The 20940-nt window shown below is 39.8% G+C and overlaps 1 protein-coding gene across 2 annotated transcripts in view; it reads right to left on the bottom strand.

Moving 5' to 3' along the window:
* Window positions 1-20173, bottom strand: part of RABEP1 (rabaptin, RAB GTPase binding effector protein 1) — a 111333-nt gene extending 91160 nt beyond the window's left edge. For both annotated transcript variants that reach the window (XM_037144254.2, XM_037144255.2), the window contains exon 1: window positions 20090-20173. In XM_037144254.2, coding sequence (XP_037000149.2) covers window positions 20090-20123 — 34 coding nt within the window. In that variant the 5' untranslated portion in view covers window positions 20124-20173. The remainder of the gene's footprint in view (window positions 1-20089) is intronic.
* Window positions 20174-20940: the final 767 nt, after the last annotated feature.

The raw sequence follows: 20940 nt of genomic DNA, 5'->3' as shown, positions 1-20940 counted from the left end.
TATGACATTACTGACAGGAAACTGAACATGCAATATATGAAAACTCTCTGTACTATCTTCCCAATTTTTCTGCAAGTCTAAAACATTTCTTTTAAAAAGTTTATTTTTTAAAATACTATTAAACTTCAAATGCTTCCCAAATCCAAATAAATGAATACCTTTTACCAAAGCTGGAACCAGAGGTCCGGCAGTGTTGACCAAGTGGAAAAAAGCATATACCCCTCCATACACCATCACCACAACATTGCCCCCTGCTCCAAAAAAAGACTTCAAGCTTAACAGAAATGAAAAACTCATGTTTTTTCATTCAAATGAAAAAACGCATTTGAATGTTTAGCTGAGGAGTAGACAGACACCCCTTCCTATCAGACTTAATATTGATACTACACTATATAAGATCTGACTTTATCTCCTAATTAACACTTAGTTTTCCATAGTCAGATAATCAGAGAACCAAGGATACAGAAAAAGCAGAGTTTAAAAATGAGTGCAGAGAATAAGCTGAAAAGCTCTACAGGTGAGAAACAGACCTCACTAATACCAAGGAAGACTGGGTCACAGGAAAACAAAAATAAAACAATGACTAGAACTGACTTGGAATTTGGTACCACTTAATAATATAAAGGCAAACAAATCTAATCTTTAAAACAAACTTCAGCAGCACTGGGGTAGTCACCAGCTTACAGCTCAGATCCAAAACTAATATTTGTAACAGAATGAGTCATTGATAAAAGATTCAATGATATCCAGTATAGTCTAAGAAAGCAAGGTAAAATGCAATTCATTTTAGAAAAATTACTAAGAAAAATACACGCCACACTAAATACCCAGAATGTGGTCACTAAATACATTTTCTTACTAAAAGGAACCAAGGCCCTAGCTGGTGTGACTCAGTAGATTGAGCGCCAGCCTGCAAACTGAAAGGTTCCCAGTGAGGCACAAACTTGGGTTGCAGGCCAGGTCTCCAGTAGAGGATGCATGAGAGGCAACCACACACTGACGTTTCTCTCTTTCTCCCTCCCATCCCTTCTGTCTAAAAATAAGTAAAATCTTTTAAAAATATGGAATAAAATAAAAGAAACCAGGGCTCCTTGGGAAAAATGACTCATTCTAGACCTGGGCAGGAAGTATACAAGATAAACCTGGAACACCTTTGGTATCTACTGGTGTTGTAGCAAAGAATCAGGGAGTCAATTTAGAGACTATACTGACCAAAAAATGAGATAATTTGAACACCAGTGTGGTGGGCTGAATCACCTCTAGCCCTCAAGATATATTCACTTCCTAATCCCCAGAACCTATGAAAATTACTTTATATGGCAAAAGATATGATTAAATTAATGATCTCGGGAAGCAGTCTTTATCCTGGAATATCCACTGGACCCTAAATGCAATCACATGTACCCTTACAAGAAAGAAAACAGGAGTTTTGACACAGACATAGAGAGGACCATGAAATATGATAAGAGAGGCAGAAATTGGAGTGATGCAGCCAAGGAATGACAGTAGCCATCAGAAACTGGAAGAGGCAAGGAATGGATGAACCCCTGCAGCCTCTAGAAAGAGCACAACCCTAATGACATCTTGATTTAAGCCCAATGATACTAACTGAATTTCTGGCCTCCTCAACTATGAGATAATAAATTTGTTATTTTAGGGCAGCCAGTTTGTGGTAATTTCTTGGAGCAGCCATAGTAAACTAATACAATCATTAAGAATAACTACAACAACTTCCGCCAAGATGGAGGCATAGGTGGAAGCACTGCACCTTCTCACACAAACAAGTTTAAAAACAACAAAGTTTAAGCAACAAAAACACAGCCAAACCACAGAAAACTGAACTACACGGAAGTCTTACAACAATGAACCCTTCAGCCAAACCAGTAAGAGGGGCAGAGCCAGCAGCAGAGCGGGGTTGGGCAGGAAAGATCCACTGGACCAACCTGGGTGCGCAACCCAGGTGCACCAGCAGCCGTGGGCAAACCCCAGGTGTGGAGAAGCAGGTGGACCCACTGAGGGCACAAGGCAGTGGACTCACTGATGGCTGACCAAAGTCACACAGTCGAGCACAGATAAACCGGTGAAGGAGTGAAATGGTGAGACAGAGAGTGCAGGCCCCAGTGATGGAAAGTGGCAGAGGGGACCGCCATTGTCCCTCTCTGACCCCATCCCCACATACAGCATTACAAACCAGCGACCTGGGTGGCCCCACCCTGGTGAACAACTCCTCATAGGTAACAGGCACGAACAGATCAAAACGTGGCTCAAGAACAACTCAGAGCCCCAGAGCCCATAATTCTAAGCAAGAAGAAAGAGCCAAACTTTCAGATGCACAGTTCAAAACACTGGTGATCAGGATGCTCACAGAACTGGTTGATTTTAGTCACAAATTAGAGGAACATATGAAAGCTAAACTAATTGAAATGAAGGGAAATGCACAGGAAACCAATAGTAATGGAAAGGAAGCTGGGACTCAAATCAAAGGAGTGGATCAGAAAGAGGGAAAAAAAATGACCAAACAGAAAAGGATGAAGAAACAAGAATTCGAAAAAATGAGGAGAGGCTTAGGAACCTCCAGGACATCTTTAAACGTTCCAACATCTGAATTATAGGGGTACCAGAAGGGGAAGAGGAAGAGCAACAAGTGGAAAACTTATTTGAACAAATAATAAAGGAGAACTTCCCCATTCTGGCAAAGGAAATAGACTTCCAAGAAATCCAGGAAGCTCAGAGAGTCCCAAAGAACTTGGACCCAAGGAGGAACACACCAAGGCACATTAAAATTACATTAGCCAAGATTAAAATGAAGGAGAGAATCCTAGAAGCAGCAAGAGATAAGGGGACAGTCACCTACAAAGGACTTCCCATCAGACTGTCAGCAGATTTCTCAAAAGAGACCTTACTCTTTTGAGTAAGGGGCTAGAAAGAAGTATTCCAAGTCATGAAATCCAAAGACCTACATCCAAGATTGCTCTATCCAGCAAAGCTTTCATTTAGAATGGAAGGGCAGATAAAGTGCTTCTCAGATAAGGTCAAGTTCAAGGAGTTCATCATCACCAAGCCCTTATTATGTGAAATGTTAAAGGGACTTACCTAAGAAAAAGAAGATAAAAAAGATGAAGAGTGAAAGGACAGCAAACTCACAGTTATTAACAACCACACCTAAAACAAAAGCAAAGTAAGGACAGCTAGATCAGGAGAGGAGCCACAGAAATGGAGATCACATGGACGGTTAGCAACAGGGGAGTAGGAGGAGGAGAGGTGAGGAGAAGGTACAGAGAATAAGTAGCAAAGATGGTAGGTAGAAAATAGGAGGAGGGCAAGAGTAGTGTGGGAAATGTAGAAGCTAGAGAACTTATGGCACATGGACATGAACTAAAGAGGGGGAATGTGGGTGGGAGGGGGTGTGAAGGGTGGAGGGGAATGAAGGGGGGAATGGGACAACTGTAATGGCATAATCAATAAAATATATTATTTTAAAAAGTACATTTATAATTTAATAATATATCATAAACAACTCTATTTAATTGGGAACAGCATCCTATAAAAGTATAGCCCTGGCTGATAGCTCTGGCTGGTGTGACTCAGTGGATTAACTGCTGGCCTGCAAATCAGAGGATCACCAGCTCGATTCCCAGTCAAGGCATATGCCTGGGTTGTGGGCCAGGTCCCTATTTGGGGGCATGCTAGAGGTTGCCAATCAATGTATCTCTCACACATTGATGTTTCTCTCCTTCCCTTCCCATCTCTCTAAAAATAAATAATATTATTTTTATAGAATTTTAAGAGATTTTTAAAAAATATGTTTTAATATACATGTGAAAATTCTGAACAGGTAACACACCAAAATGTTACTGGAAATTATCTTTGTGTCAGCATAGTTTTATTCTTTATGCTTTTCTGTATTTCATGAGTTGTTTGCAACAGGCAGTATAAATTTTACCCAAAATTGTAAAATTATTATTTGCAGAAAGAAAATGAATGACTTAGACACAAGATGCAGGAGACCTAACTTGACATATGGCTCACATAGAAACAACTTAAGAATTGAAATAATATTGAAAAAAATTGGCCAACTATTTTTTTTAATTTAGACATTAAGTATAAGTGAATATCTAATTGATATCTAAAAGTATCAAAACATTGTCAAGTTTGCCCTGGCTGGTATAGCTCAATGGATCGAGCATGGGCCTGTGAAGCAAAGGGTCGCTGGTTCAATTCCCAGTCAGGGCACATGCCTGAGTTGCAGGCCAGGGCCCCAGTGGGGGACGCATGGGAGGCAACCACACATTGATGTTTCTCTCCCACTCTTTCTCCTTCCCTTCCCCTCTCTCTAAAAGTAAATAAATAAAATATTTTTAAAAATTATCAAGTTTATTCAAATAAAATCTTAAGACTTCTCTGTCTTATTAATTAACATAAATTACCAAAAAGCCAAAATAAGACAAAGGACAATCTTGGAAAATACTGGTTACAAATAAAAGGCAAAGACCCATATCTATGAATTAAAGATATTGTTTATAAATTAGTAAGAAAATGGCAAAGGATGTGAAGAGACAATGCGGAAAGAAAACAAATGGCCAATATATTTTTTAAAGGCCAATCATACTAAATATGCAACTTAAAACAGCAATAAAATAAAATTTTAGTGCCAATAGCATGGGCAAAAAATCGTAAGTCTATAGTTATGGTAGCAAGGCAAAGTGACATGAACAGGTATCAGCACTAACAGAAGATATGTAAACTAAAACTAGATTTCTGGAAAGCAATTTGGCAATATAGTTATCAAAACCTTATACTTTTTTTTTTTACCCAGAGCTCTCTAGGAAATAATCAAAGATGATATCTAAGATCAATAAATAAGTCTCCTTTTGGTGTTCTTAATTATTAATAGCAAGATCTTACAAATAATCAAATAGCCTACAATACAAAAATAATTATTATGCATTCATATGATTAAATTACAGGCTTAAAACTAATGTTTTTTGAAAAATAACTTACAACAGTAGGAAATTTCATGTGATAATTAAAATAAAAATAGAATACAAACCACATGTGCAAATAAGCAACTGCTTAAATTTTTTTTATTTGTAGATCTAAAACATAACCACAAAAATACTAAAAGGATGGATGGAATTATGGATAGGTCCAGTTTTCATACACTTTCTTTGTACTTTATGATCAAAGAAGAAACTTGAGGTTTTAATTTTGCCTTTTTCTTTAAATGACCTGCGAGTTAAACTAAACTGACCTGAAAGACAGTTGGGTAAAATGAAAATACTCATGAGGACCTGGATTCTGGGCAAGTTACTAAACTTTTCAGTTGTGAAATAGAAATAATACCACCCTTAAAGAATTTGGAAAAATAACAATGCATTTGAAGTGCCATAAGGCACTTTTTCCAGTAAAGATGTTTGTTAAAGACACATGTTCTCCTTAATTTATAAACCCAACTAATAAGGGTTTTTTAAGGCTTTCTCTTAAGGTGTTTTATTTTAGTTTTGTTTTGTGCAAGGAAGTGGGTGATTTAAGGATGACTTAATGTGGTCATTCCAAATTTTATCTGAATAACTTCATACCTAAGCATAGCTAAGGAAAATTATGCAAAAATCTGGTTCCTTGCTTTTTAAAATATTAAAACATCAGAAAGTAGAGGACTTCCGCCAAGATGGAGGTTTAGGTGGATGTGCGGTGCCTCCTCACACAACCAAGTTTAGGGACAACTAAATATTAGCAACAGAAAACACAACCAGAACACGGAAAACTGAACTTTTCGGAAGTCCGCTAACAACAAATTCTTCAGCCTGACCGGTAAGGGGCGAAACCGGCGTCTGGTGAGGAGTTACAAAGGAGGGCTCGGTCGACCCGGGCGCGGAATCCAGACGCGCGAATCCAGACGCACGGGTTCCAGGCCCAGGATTGGACCTAGTGAGCGACCGAGCAACCCACCGGGTGAGCGACTGCAGAGGAGACAGTGGGGAGGCGGTGCAGCGTGTTGACTGCGGTTGCCTAATTGCGCGCGAGCGAGGGAGTGGGCAGTTGGACCGGCCGCAGTGGCGATAGACGGCGGCAAGGCAATAGAGGGCGCCGCCATTTCCCCCGCTCTGACCACGCCCCCACATACAGCGTCACAACCAAGCGACCTGGGACTCCAAGGCGCCGCTTCTCCCACTTAAAGGGCCAGAACAGACCAAAAATGTCGCAGGAAGACCTCAAAGCCCCACAGATAAATCTAAGCGACGAAGAAATAGCAAAACTCTCAGACGCACAGTTTAAAACACTGGTCATCAGGATCCTCACAGATCTGGTTGATTATAGCCACAAATTAGAGAAACATATGAAGGCTAAATTAAGGGAAATGAATGGAATTCCACAGGAAACCCATAGAGATGAAAAGGAAACTGGGACTCAAATCAATGGAGTGGACCAGAAGAAACCAAATAATGGCCAAACAGAAAAGAGTCAAGGAGCAAGAATTCAAAGAAATGAGGAGAGTCTTAGGAACCTCCAGGACATCTTTAAACGCTCCAATATCCGAATTATAGGAGTACCAGAAGGGGGAAAGACACAACCACCAGTGGAAAAACTATTTGAACAAATAATAAAAGAAAATTTCCCCAATCTGGCAAAGGAAATAGACTTCCAAGAAATCCAAGAAGCCCAGAGAGTACCAAAAAAGTTGGACTCAAGAAGAAACACACCAAGGCACATCATAATTACATTAGCCAAAATTAAAATGAAGGAGAGAATCCTAGAAGCAGCAAGAGCTAAGGGGACAATCACCTACAAAGGAGTACCCATCAGACTGTCAGCAGATTTCTCAAAAGAGACCTTACAGGCAAGAAGGGGCTGGAAAGAAATATTCCAAGTCATGAAATTTAAAGACCTACAACCAAGATTGCTCTATCCAGCAAAACTTTCATTTAGAATGGAAGGACAGATAAGGTGCTTCTCAGATAAGACCAAATTCAAGGAGTTCATCATCACCAAGCCCTTATTATATGAAATGTTAAAGGGACTTATCGAAGAAAAAGAAGTTAAAGAAACATGAACAGTGAAAGGACAACAAACTCACAGTTATTAACAACCACACCTAAAATGAAAGCAAACTAAAAGGACAGCTAGATCAGGAGTGGAAACATAGAAATGAAGATCTCAAGGAGGGTTAGCAATAGGGGAGTGGGAGGAGGAGATGGGGGGAGAAGGTACAGAAAACAAGTAGCATAGACAGTAGATAGAAAATAGATGGGGGGGGCAAGAATAGCATGGGAAATATAGAACCTAAAGGACTTGAGATACATGGACATAAACTAAAGGGGGGTAATGGTGGGGGTGGAGGGGAATGAAGGGGGGAATAGAACAACTGTAACAGCATAATCAATTTAAAAAAAATAAATTAAAAAGAAAAAGAAAAAAAATAAAACATCAGAAAGTAGAATGGAACAGTAATTTTAACTATGTAGTATGATACCATAATAGAAAATCAATTGAACAAAAATACATTCAAGAAATGGACTCAAGCATTCTGGATATTGTGCATATAACAAATGGTGTGACTTAAAAATCAATGAGGAAAAATGGATAAAGCACTACACGGTGCAAGAACACCTGGCTAGCCATTTGAAATTAGTCACCCTGGCTGGGTGTGGCTCAGTGGATTGAGCACCTGCCTGCACACCAAAATGTTGCAGGCCAGGTCCCCAGCTGGGGGCGTGCTAGAGGCTGTCAATCAATGTATCTCTCACAAATCAATGTTTCTCTTCCTCTCTTTCTCCCTCCTTTCTCCTCTCTCTAAAAATAAATTTTAAAAAATTTTTTTAATGAGATGCTACTATCCACCTACTAGAATAGCTCAAGTCCAAAACAAACACCACCAAATGCTGACAGAGTAGAGCAACAAGAATTCTTATTCATTACTGGTGGAATACAAAATGGTACAGCCACTTTAACATATCTTACCATATGATCCAGCAATCGCACTCCTGGTATTTACCCAAATGAGCTGAAAACTTAACATCCACACAAAAATCTGTACTTTAACAGCTTTATTCATAACTGCCAAAACTTAGAAGCAGCCATGATATTCTTCAAGGCAAAAGGACAAATTGGTATATCCATACAATGGAGTATTAGTGAGTGCTAAAAAGAAATGAGCTATCAAACCATCAAAAGACATTAAAGAACCTTAAATGCACATTACTAAGTGAAAGAAGCCAATCTGAAAAACTACATACTGTTTGATTCCAACTATGTGACACTCTGGCAAAGGCAAAAAACTATGGAGACAGTAAAAAGATCAGTAGTTGCCAGGTATTTAGGGGGAAAGAAGGATGAATAAGTGGAACAAAGGGGATTTTTAGGAAACTACATGATACTACAATGCTCAATAGATACATGGCATGGTGCATTTGTCCAAACCCATAAAATGAACACCAAGAGTGAACGCTAATGTAAATGATGGATTCAGGGTGATGATGTATAGGTTCACTAATTGTAACAAATGTACCACACTGGTGTGCAATGTGGACACTGAAGGGGTCTTACAGAGGTAGGGGGTAAATGAAACTGTACTTTCTGTTCAATTTTGTTGTGAATCAAAAACTGCTCTAAAAAATAAAGTCTACCAACTTTTTAAAAAGTGTAACTACACCTGTATCCCCAGTGCCTATCACAATGCCTGACCTATATAGTCAATGTTAAAAATACACAGCACAGTGCAAGGCCCTAGTTTCTCCAATAAATCATAGTTGCCATTTTATTTTGAATATGATAGTGAATTAAAACAAATTGAGGGAATATTAGCCTACATTAAAAAGAGTTGAGGATCTTGATCAAAAAAGGTTACTTTTGCTGTTCTTTGCATAAGTCATATTGACTTTTATATCTGGTCACCAATTTTAAGTACACCTTTTAAAGAAGAGCACTAGCAAACTACATGGTATTAGAACATCTGGCTAGCCTAGCTGAGGAAGCCAAGAATGGTGAGGGTATACAGAATCTTCATATAAGAAACTGCCAAGATTGAAAGCTCTTTAACTACCTGAATACCTTTTGTGTGGAAGTGAAAATAGCCTAATTCTAATTCACTCAAGAGGCCAGAACCAAGGTGCAGAAGTTGTAGAGAACTGATCTGGGCCAAACAAAACTAGAAATTTTCTAATACAGTTACCCAGAAAATGGAAATGTTCTAGAAAGACTAGATTTTCATCTGTTAGAAATAAATGCAGAACAAATTTTTACAACAGAGAGGAGTCTAAACTGTTAATGTCTCTTTTGTTACTCTACAGAGACTTACCAGGCTCATGATAAAATGAAAGACAGCAGTAGTTTCAGACTCTGCTCTAGAGCAGCTAAGAAAATGTGGGATAAGAGATCCAGATAGAAAGGAGGGCAACTGCAGTTTATTTATATTGGGTTGGCCAAATAGTCCATATAGTTTTTTCCATGAAATAAGACACATTTTTCATTTTCACCAATAACTTTATTGATGATTTGGATATTTTGAGTATGTTGGCTGTCTCCCACTAGTGGCCTGTAGTGGGCAGAGGCCAGGGGTGCTGCCAAATGTCTTCCAATGCATAAGACAGCCCCACAGCAAAGAATTACTTGGCCAAAATGTCGAAGTACCAAGAAACTACACAAACCACTTTTGACACATTCGATGAGTCCCAGCATCTTGTCCATACACTGCACAAATCTTCTTTTGCCTTTCATTTGTGTTTTTACCTTTCTTGAAGTAATAAAGCATAATATGCCAAAAATGCTATGTATCTTCTTCCATCTTTGATATTAAAATGGCTGCACAAAAATTCACCAATTTGGTAAGTTTTTTTTAAATGCACACTGATATGACAGCTATCACAATACAGTCTAACAAAATATTTTTGAATGAAATTAAAGACAACTAAGCACTAAACACTACCAGAGCCATTGTACAAAAAAAAAAAAAAAAAAAACCTTTCTGACTGACCCAACAGGTAACAAAAGCAGCAGTTGTTTATAGAAAGTAGGTATCAATTGGCCTGGATAGAAGTAAATATCAAGTTTGTCTTGGTTTTTAACAGCCATAACCAAAGGTATACCAACCCAAATCATGATTTACTCCTTCCACCCCATCTAATTTCCCACAATAAGTACCCAATCATATTCTGTGGTTACTACTCTACCAGCCTTTCTGAACCCAGGTTCCATGTCAAAATTAAGCCCTAATGCCCAAGGTATTCAATGTATATAATGAATTAATTTCTCTCCTGCACACCTGGAATAGTACTAGTTATATACTACAACCTCCATGAGGACAGGCACCTTGTCTGCGTTGTTCACAGTTCATACTCAAATCATGTATGTTGAATAAATGAATAAAAGAATGGAGGCTCCATATGTACTTACTTAATCAGTTTTTCTTCTACCTCAGAATTTTCTCTACCTTTCTCACTCATCTTTTCCTTTTTCCCTTCTGTTCTGGAGGATGAGATCTGTCTTTCCTCTTGACACAAGATCCTGATCCACCTTACCTGCTCTCAAATCCTCAGAGGCCTTGATATCTTTAGGCTTTCCCTTTCCACTGGCAGTTCCTCCAGCATCTACAATTATTAAAATCTCTACTCTTAAAGCATAAACTTACACTTTGTCACAATTCTACCACCACTTTCGAGTAGCCTACTTGTATGTGTATCACCATGATTTTAAAATTTAGTCTATACACCTGCCTCTACCTATTTTACTTCTTCCTTACTGAAACTTCTCTTAGAGGATCTGATCCCTCAACTGCTGACTTCAATGATCACTTGTCTTCATTTGACTTCTCTGTAACACTTACTACTAGTGCCCATCCATCCCCCTCCTCCTTCAAATTTGCTCTAATACTGATTTCTAATACTAATTTACCTCATAATTCTGTTTTTATGATTAATCATTGGTTTCCTCATTCTCATACAATCCATTTGTTTTATCTGTGGCCTTCCTCATAGCCTGTACTTTTGATGTAATAGCCCCAATGCAAGGCCCATCATTCAATAAGTATAAGCAAAGAGAAGTGTTCATCCTGGATGATTTCTAAGCATTTGACTACCAAAAGTCTATCTACACCCCTGATTTCTTCCTTGAGCTCCAGGGCTATATTTCCAGCTACTTACTAGGTATTCCTACATGACTATCCCACTAGTACTTACTCCATATCAACATACCAAAACCAAATTTACCACTTTCTACTATTAAATCCACCCTCCCACTGGTTTACCACTACATGGATAAACAGCATCTACATTCTCAGAATCCTCAATTTCTCTCCTGCATGCACCCCAAACCAAATGTTTAGCAAAATGCTATTTTACCACCACAGTATTTCTCACATATATTATTTCCTTTTCTCCACTCCCACTGACATAAATTATAATCCCATCATCGCTCTCCTGGGCCACAGCACAGCCTAACCAATTTCCTTAGCTAACCTTCTGCCTTAAAACCAAACCACAGACCTAGCCACAACATCTAGAAAAACCCAAACTCCTTTGCTGACAGCAAAGCTTTCCACCATTCAAGCCCAATCCCTTTTCAAAACTGTCTCTAAACATGTTCCCACAACTCCAGATTATTCAGACCTAACTTCACACTGCATTTGCTCGGTCCACAATCTGCAAAGATTCTCAGTCTCCAACATCTTTCTCCAAGGCACCATTTCCATCTGTCAAAATTCTACACAGCTCTCTATGTTTTACTCAAATGCAACTTTCTCTGATATAACTTGGGGTACAGTGAGAATAGAATGGATGAAGTGTCCCTATGTTAATTAAACTTCCTGAATGGCATAAGATGCCCCTGCTACATTTTGTCAAATATTGTAAATGGGGAAGAGCTACCACATTATTGTAGCTGCATGTAGCGCTCTGACTTTTATCAAATACCTATAATTCATATTTATTCTATGGTAAGCACTGTGCTGGGGATATTACCACCAACCATACAAAATGCCTTTTCTTCATGGAATCTGTCTGTATTCACCACCAGACTTTAAGCTCTATAAGGAAAGGAGAACTGGATCTGCTACAACACAAATCACTTCTACTTCTGTAGTCCCTAGTTTCCTGATCTATAAAATGGGGGAATATAACTAGTCTTCAGAATTTCTTTCAGTGATATGTCTGTATTTACTACTCTCTAAAGGTTGCATTCATCTACAGAAAAACCAGCTACCATCAAAAGTCATAACGATTGGAATCTGTCTCAAAGAGAATTAAAAGAATGTTAAGTAACTGATGGGAGACATAATGTAAACCATCTGATGAGAGAAATAAAAATAATATTCAGCAGAATTTTCTTCAGACCAATGTTATCATCAAATCTATTCAGACCAACATGGAAAAGAATACCTTGGATTTCCTCTGTGAGGTCCTAGAGAGAAGAGAACTAAAACCAGTGGGTAGAAGTTATGGTAAGGCAAGTTAGCACTTAATCGAAAGATAAACAAAACATTAGAACTAGTCGAAACTAGGAAGTAGTGAGAATTCCTTCTCTCCAGAGGCATTCAAATCAAAATCAGACTACCACTTAGAAGAGATTCAGGTATCTAATAAGAAAACTGAACAAAGGTACCTTCCTTCACAGCTCTTCCAAAAGAGGAAAACTATCTTCTATGGTTAGGTGCCTCCTTGGTCCACATTAGGGAACCTAAGGCCCATTCCTCCCTTAGATCATAAAATTCTTAAAAGCAGAACCTACATTTCATTCATTTCTATATCCCCTCCAACATTGCCTAGCACAACTCTAAAACAGAAAAATAAATGTTTCCTAAATACTCCTATGAAAATTAAACTCAATTTAATGATCATACAAGAGCACATCAAATTTCACTGGATAAAAACCTAGTGTATGATGCAACTGAGATATTTTAGAAATCGGAGCCCATAAGATTCAAAGGCAGTTCCATCCACAGATAGTCAGGTAAGTCATACAAATTAAAGTAATTACACAATTCTGGGCTATTGTATGTTGGGATACTAGATTGATAATACTACTCAGCCATAAAAAGAACATCTTACCTTTTGCAACAGCATGGATAAGCCTGGAGAGTATTATGCTAAATGAAATAAGCCAATCAGAAAAATACCATATGATTTCACTTACATGTGAAATCTAATGAATAAAACAAACAAACAAAACCAAAACAGACCTGGCTGGTGTGGCTCAGTGGATTGAGCGCCAGCCTGAGACCCAAAGGGTCACTGGTTCAATTCCCAGTCAGGACACATGCCTGGGTTGCAGGCCAAGTCCCCTGTAGGGGGTGTGTGAGATGCAACCACATGTTGATGTTTCTCTCCCCTCTTTCTCCCTCCCTTTCTCCCTCCCTTCCTCTCTTGTCTAAAAAAAAATAAATAGAATCTTAAAAAAAAAAAAAGACACTCGCAGTTACAGAAAACAGAAAGCTGTTAGTGGAATGGGGGGAGGTCAGGGGACTGGGTGAAAAAGATAAAGGGATTAAGTGCCCTGCCGCCCCCCAAAAAACAAAAAAAATCTCATAGACACAGATAATAGTATGGTTACTACTATAGGGAAAGGCAGGTGGAAGGGGTAGAAGAGGGTAAAGGGGAGATAAATAGTGACAAAAAAAAGGCCTGACTTTAGGTGGTAAATATACAATACAATATACAGATGATGTGTGATAGAACTGTGCACCTGAAACCTATATAATTTTATTAATCACTGTTACCCCAATAAACTCAGTAACATTTTTTTAAAAGATTTTATTTATCTTTAGAGGGGACAGGAAAGAGAGAAGGAGAGAAACATCAATGTATGGTTGCTTCTAGTGCGTCCCCTACTGGGAACTGGCCTGCAACCCAGGCATGCACCCTGACTGGACTCGAACCAGGATCCTCTGGTTCGCAGGCCTACGCTCAATCCACTAGGCTACACCAGCCAGGGCCACTCAGTAAATTTTTTTATAAAATACTGTGAGGTAAGCACAGTGCTTCTGTGTCTTGGATCAAGCATCTACAAATTTAGTGGTTGGAAGGTTGATGAAGTTATAATAAACCTAATACACAGATCACTGAATAAATGGAGTTAAGACAACTGGCCACTCATTTAAAAGAAAAATAAAATTAGATCCCTATGTTACATCAAAACTAACTTCCAGACGCAGGTAGCTTCCCCCAGCAAACCAAAAACCAACTTTCCAGCTAGTTCTGCCAAAATGAACTCTGCCCTTCAAAGGGCCACAGCTGCACCCTCACCAACAAAGTCTGGACCTCAGTTCTGGGACTGGCCTCTTGAAGATTTGTTCCTTGCTTGCGTGATCTGCCTCAGCCCTAGAGGTAGTGACTGCTTCTTATATCTGCTATTCCTGTATTCTTTAGTCTTCTATTTCTCTTAGGGAATCTGAGCAGTCAGTAATTCTTTATATTAAATACTCCATTTAAATTTGAAAATAAGTAAATTCCAAATGATTTAAATTACTAAATATAAAGGATAAAGCTATAAAATTGTTGAAAATGAAGGCTTTTTTTAAAAAAAATAAACATGGGACTTGAGGAGTTCTTCCTAAAGCAAGATGAGAAACCTATTTAAAAATGATCAGAGCTATATAAAAATTAAAGCTTTCTGTACAACAAAAGAAAAAATACACATAATTACTATGAGGAAAGTACAAATTAAAAAGCCTTCATGTCATCTACTTGCTTAAAACCTTCCAAAAACTCCTCTATAGTTCTAGGGCTGAAGCCCACTCAGACCAGCCCATACCTATTTCACACCCTCTGGTTCTCTCTACCACAGGCACTCAGGCACAGAGACGGTTCTTTGGTTCTCTTACTCATCCTGCTTGTTTAAAAAAAAAAATTGAGGGATACGGGGGAAGGAACTCCTGCTTATCCATTGGATCTCACTCAGGTCCAGGACCACGTCCTCAGACACACTTCCTGGCCTCCCTAAATAGGTCCATCTCCTCGATTACAGGTATTCATAGCACTGTGTACCTCTCCCAGTTGCTCAGGCCAAAAACCTTTGAGTGAGTGATCCTTGACTGCTCTCTCTGGCATCCCATATCTAATTCAAATCCTGTTGGCCGTGCCTTCAGAATGTAACCAATATACCCTTGGTCCAAGCCTCAATGATATTCCCCTGGACTAATTCTTCTCTGCCTCCCTTTACTCTATTGCCAAGTTAGCAGCCAGAGTTATTTTTTAAAACATGTCAGATCACATCACTCCTCTGCTCAAAACCTTTTCAATGGTTCACCATAGCGAAAGCGAATATTTAATTTTTGGCTACAACGTAGGGCCGAAGAAGATCTGCCCCTACCCCACTTACCCGTCACTTCATATCCTACGCTCCTCTTCCTCTCTCCCCAGTCAACTCCAATAACTTCATTCCAGCCACAATGGCCTCCATGTCATTCCCAAATATACACTCCTTCCTCAGACATTTGCAAAAACTGATCCCTTTGTCTGGAACACTCTTCCCCTAGATACCCTCATGGCTAATTCCTCTCTTTCAAATTTTTGCTCAAATGTCATCTTGCCTATAAAACTACTCTGACCACTCTACTTAAAACCAGCCTATCCTTCCTTTTACCCTGCTCTTTCTTTTTCCCATAAGCACTTCTCACCTAACAATCCATATCATTTGCTTATGTTTGATGTTTAATGTTTCTTCCACACAACAGCAGGGTTACTTATTATCTGTGTTGCCCACTCATGTATTCCAAATGCCTATAAAGTGCACCTGGCAAATAGTACACACTTATATTTGTGGAACAGTTTTATATATTTGGTGGGTTTATCTAATTAATGGCATCTGATTCACTACCTAGGAATTGGAACTGGGTTTGGTTCTGTTGGTTATTGAACTTTCTAGAGCCTAGCATGGGGCTAGTCATAGACTAGACACGGAAACATTTGTTAATTGAAGAATATCGCCCTGGCTGATGTGGCTCAGTGGACTGAGCACGAGCCTGCAAACCAAAGGATCGCAGTTCGATTCCCAGTCAGGGCACATGCCTGGGTTGCAGGCCAGTTCCTGGCAGGGGACGCACTAGAAGCAACCATACATTGATGTTTCTCTCCCTCTCTCCTTCCTTTCCCCTCTGAAGATAAATAAATAAAATCCTTAAAAAAAAGAATATCATTTTTTAACCCATCATAAGATACAAATTCAAAACAACTAACATTATCCAGAGCTTGTAAGAATGTAGAAGAAATCCATCCTTTCATGTACTACTGGAGGTATGTAAATTGATACTTCTTTTGTGAGTAAACTAGCAATAGCCATTACAATTTAAACCACTCAAAGCTTGTGCCCTTTAAATTCAGTATTCTTACAGAAGAGTACCTGAAAAGTATGTAAAAGTATATCAATTTCAGCACTGCTTATAAAATAATGGGAAAAAATCTACAGTAATCTACTTGTCCATCAACAGAGAAACAGGTACATGAACTATGCATGGTACATGCATGTGATGAAATACTCTGTAACAAGAATGAGATAGATATGTAACAGTGACCTGAAAAGTAATCCATTCTCTAGTAAATAGACCAGAGGGCCCAAACATCAATTGATCTGGATTTGAATCCTGGCTCCCTCCTCTTCCTAGCTACATAACTCCAGGCACTTTTAACTTTTCTGGGCTTCAGTTTCATCATCAATAAAATAGGAACCACAATAATATCACAATAGTACCCACCTTACTAACACAAAGATTTCCTGAAATAATGCATGCAGTGCTTATAGCACATTACCTGGCCATATAACCATTACAAGTATATAATAATTATAGCTAACATTGTTTTTTAGCTAATATTTATGAAGTAAAATAGACAAGTTGCAGACCCATGTATATAAACCAATTTTCAACCAGTGTGCAGCAAAAGAATTTTAAAACATGCAATATCTGTCTATTTAGTCAGAGGCACTGACCTCCTTTCCCTTTGGTTGTCAAAGAAAAAAACTGCATCAGCCAACACAACAATAGTTGTCCAGCATGAATGAACCAACATTGTACCTTTTTTTCCATGTTGACAAAAAATGTGTTTTTTGGTGTGCTGCAGAATTTTAGTAGTAAGTTAATGTGTGCCATGAGATGAAAATCGCTGATGTAAACCATGCCCATTTCAGGACAGAGGGAAAAAGTAGAATGTCTGTGTAACTACAGAAAAAGTCAAGAAGAACTGAAAACTTAATAGTGGTACCTTGGGAAATAGAAGACACACTTAAGATATATTTTAGAACATAATGTCTTTAAATAAAAAAGAAAAGAAAATTAGACCAAATGCTTTAGGTTTTAAAATATAAAAATTTGGAGATTTTTAACATTATATATATAATCATTGAATTCTCAAGGTAAAATGGGATAATCAACTGAAATCTGTTTAACTACTGAAATTACCTTTTCTTTTTTTTATTTATCCTCACCCAAGAACATGCTCATTAATAGCTAAACAAATTTTAACCAATTATTCCATTTTACCTTGATAATTCAACAAATATATAATATGTAATGTTAAAAATCTTCAAATTTTTATATTTTAAAGTGTAAGTTAAACTATATTTTAGAACCTTTGGTCTAGTTTTACTTTATCTTTTTATTCTAAATGAGAAAAGAAAGATGCTTCATCAAAAAAAGAACAAAACTTTTTGAAAACTTTACAAAATAAAAAATCAAGGAGAATAAAATTATTACACTTCATCCTGTCAATTTCACACAAATTGATTCTTTTCTTAACCTACCACATCTCCATAGAAACAGACATGCCAAAAAAAAAAGTCAAGTCTGGGGGGATAGGTAAAAAGGGGGAAGGGATTAAAATATACAAACTGCCAGATATAAAAACTGCCACACAGTCACAGGAATATAAAGTATAGCACAGGAAGGACAGTTGGTAATATTGTAGCAACTATGCATGGTGTCACATGAGCACTAGACTTATCAGGGTGATCACTTTGTAAGTTATATAAATGTCTCATCACTATGTTGTATACCTGGAACTAATATAATACTGTATGTCAACTATAACTGAAAATCTTTCAATAATCTTAATATAAAAGATAACTGCTTTTAAAATAAAAGCAAAACTAAGCAGTTACTTTCACTGTCAGTTTGACTAAAAGAATTCTACAATTTTTTTAAATCAGCAGGCTAGGCTAGTATTTAAAGGTAATATTAAGAAGTGACCTATATTAAGTTCAGCTAAAAAAAAAAAGTCAAATCCCCAACATGAACGTCTGAGAAGACACTGACACAAAGTGCTCATACCATATTCTCTATCCTTTTGTAAACAGTAGCTGTAGCTGCTCTTTTGCTACACTAATTGAAAATAAATACTGTAATCTATGCAAACTAAATCTCATCCTATAGTCACAAGATTTGAAAGACAGGGAACAAACCTGTACTAATAGTAAGATACAAGATTTCCTAAAGCGAATTTTCCTAGCCTTTTCAAATGCTTAGTCACTTCTGCCTATTTACAATGAAGACCATTTCACATCCTGAAAGAGGCAGGGAATTTTGATTCCAGACTCTCATGTCACCTGAGCCAGCCTAGAGTTTGTTTCCATGCAACTCAAGAGATAGCAGCAACCAGCTAAGCATGCCTACCACTCCAGATCAGAACGAGAAGTCACTGGAGCTCCCTGTATTCTACCTCTGTCTGAAGTAACAAAGAGGGGTTTGTGGAAAATGCAGTTTTCTTCCCTGACACTGAATGCAAAAGGTGAGAATTAAAATGTAGCCTGAAAACATGCCAGTTTCCGCTCTCTGAAAGCCAAAAAGAAATGCCTCCGTTCTTTTCCACTGAAAGTAAAACAGCAGGCAGTACCCTCACCTGTGGGGACTGGACATCTCTCCTGAGTCAACTAACAAAACCTAAAACTACAGGCTAACGGGCTTTGAAGCCCACTTCTAAGAAAGTAGCCTGTAAAATCTGGTAACATTGTTTCAGGTTCCCCCAAAGCAAGAACAAACACTAAGGTTTTCATAAAAAGTTATTTTAAGAGACAAACGTAGGCCAAGTCACGTTTTAAGTGCCTACTATGTGCCCAGCACTATAACCCAGCATTTCACGCACACTAAAAGAAACTTTGCATACACGATTATGGAAATACACCTAAAAGAACTTTCTCAACCAGAGAGAGTAAGACCTTGCCAAAGATCAAGTACATTCTTTCCAAACATAACTCTTCCAGGTAGTAAAAACCTGGAAGGATGTGGTCAATCGCTGAAGTTCCCCAGGTCATGAAGGACTCTGACAACCAACTAAGATTATTTAAAGGATGGTAGTTCTTTTCCTTAAAAAAAAAAAAAATGTAAGTGCTATAAAAGACACGTTTCCCCCACTTCAGTATTTTCAATCGCTATTCTCAATAACCTCAAAATAATACTAACCACTTTACATACATACATGTTGCAATCTTTATAGATAAAATATAAAGGCATGAATTAACTTTTCACTAAGCTGTAATAAGCTGAAGTTCAAAGAAACTCAGAAATCTGCCCACAACTTTTTAGCGAAGGATACAAGTCCTTCAGACTCCCAAGGCCCCGGCGCTTACCACGAAACCACACAGCCTCTCCAGGAACGCTACTCAATCCTGTTAACTGATCCCAACCAGTTTTGTCACAAAATTGGGTGCAAAACGCACGGATATCACGGACTGGGGCAGGAACAAGGGCACACCACCACTACCTAACCAATGTGTTTTGTTTTGTTTTGTTTTTTTCCTTAACGAATATAACACGCTCCCGGTTTCCATTCCCCCCAGGGGCAGAACCCACGTGCCGGCCCCACGGCCATCCCACGGCAGCTCCCGTTCCACGCTCCCCAGCTCCTGCCAGGTCCCCAGCAGCCTCCCCACACCCCTCCCGCCGCTTTCCGCTATCGCTGCCGCCGGCGCCTCCCGCCCCCTCCCCAGAGACTGCCGCCCAGGCCCCCGTGCCGCCCGCGCGCGCAGCCGGCGCCGGAACCCGCGCGCTCCCGCCTCAGCCCGACAGGGTCACCCCCGGGGCCTGCGCGCACCCTCCCCACTGCCCGAAGGTTCCACCAAGACACCGGCGCCGGGCAGGCCGCGCCCGCCCCGCCTGCCATGGTGGGCGCCTCACCGTCAGGCTGAGAAGCCGGGCCCGACTGCGCCATGGCCAGGCGGCGGGCCTCGGGGAGGGGATGGGCGGGGAAGTGGCGTCCCGAGCTCCGGCGGACTCAGCTGGCGGAGACAGCGTCGACCCAGCCGCGGCCGCCGCCGCCCAGAGAGGAACCGCTAAGGCTGGAGCCGCCGGCGCCGCCACAGCCGCGGGCAGAGACGGACCCGAGCGCCGACCTCCGCCTCCTCATCCTGACAGCGGGAAATAAGCGGTGCGCAGGCGCGGGGGATGGGGCGGCACGTGACGTCGCCCTAGGGGAAGGGCGGGGCTTCGCGAAGGGACTTGGAACGCAGCGCAGCGGTAGGGAGGCTCGGGCTCGACTCTGCGGGCTGCGAGAATGGCAGACCGGGCTGGGAAGGGGAGGAGAGCGAGGGGTAGAGGGTAGTCCAAGAGAGAAACCGCAGCGCAAAACGCAGTTTAGAGCAGCCGCTTTCAGGGCTCCGCCTCAGAACAGAGGCAAAGAAAAAAATCATAAAAAGAAGGCCGGATAGTGAAGTGAGTGCACATCCAGCCTCTAGCTTTTCTGTGTGACCTTGGGAGTGTCACTTAAACCGCTTTGAGCCTCACAGCCTTCATTTGCATAATGGCTAAGAAGAGTTTAAATGAGGTAAAACGTGAGGAACTGTTACAGACTTACTTTCCACAGTGCACCTATGCACGATGTGACTTGGAAGTTAGGCACCGAGGTAAATGCAGATACGGCCCCTGCAATAGAGACTAGAGGTGATATGCAGACAGTACTACCTTTACATCGGTACACTAACCTGGGAGCCTGACTGCCTTAGGCCCCTAGTTTAGAGACTCCCCTGGCC

The sequence above is a fragment of the Artibeus jamaicensis genome, unplaced genomic scaffold, assembly GCF_021234435.1.
Source record: "Artibeus jamaicensis isolate MK-2021 breed Jamaican fruit bat unplaced genomic scaffold, CSHL_Jam_final contig_777, whole genome shotgun sequence".
Lineage (NCBI taxonomy): Eukaryota > Metazoa > Chordata > Mammalia > Chiroptera > Phyllostomidae > Artibeus > Artibeus jamaicensis.
The sequence above is the reverse complement of the archived record's forward strand: the minus strand, read 5'-3'. Positions and strand labels throughout refer to the sequence as shown.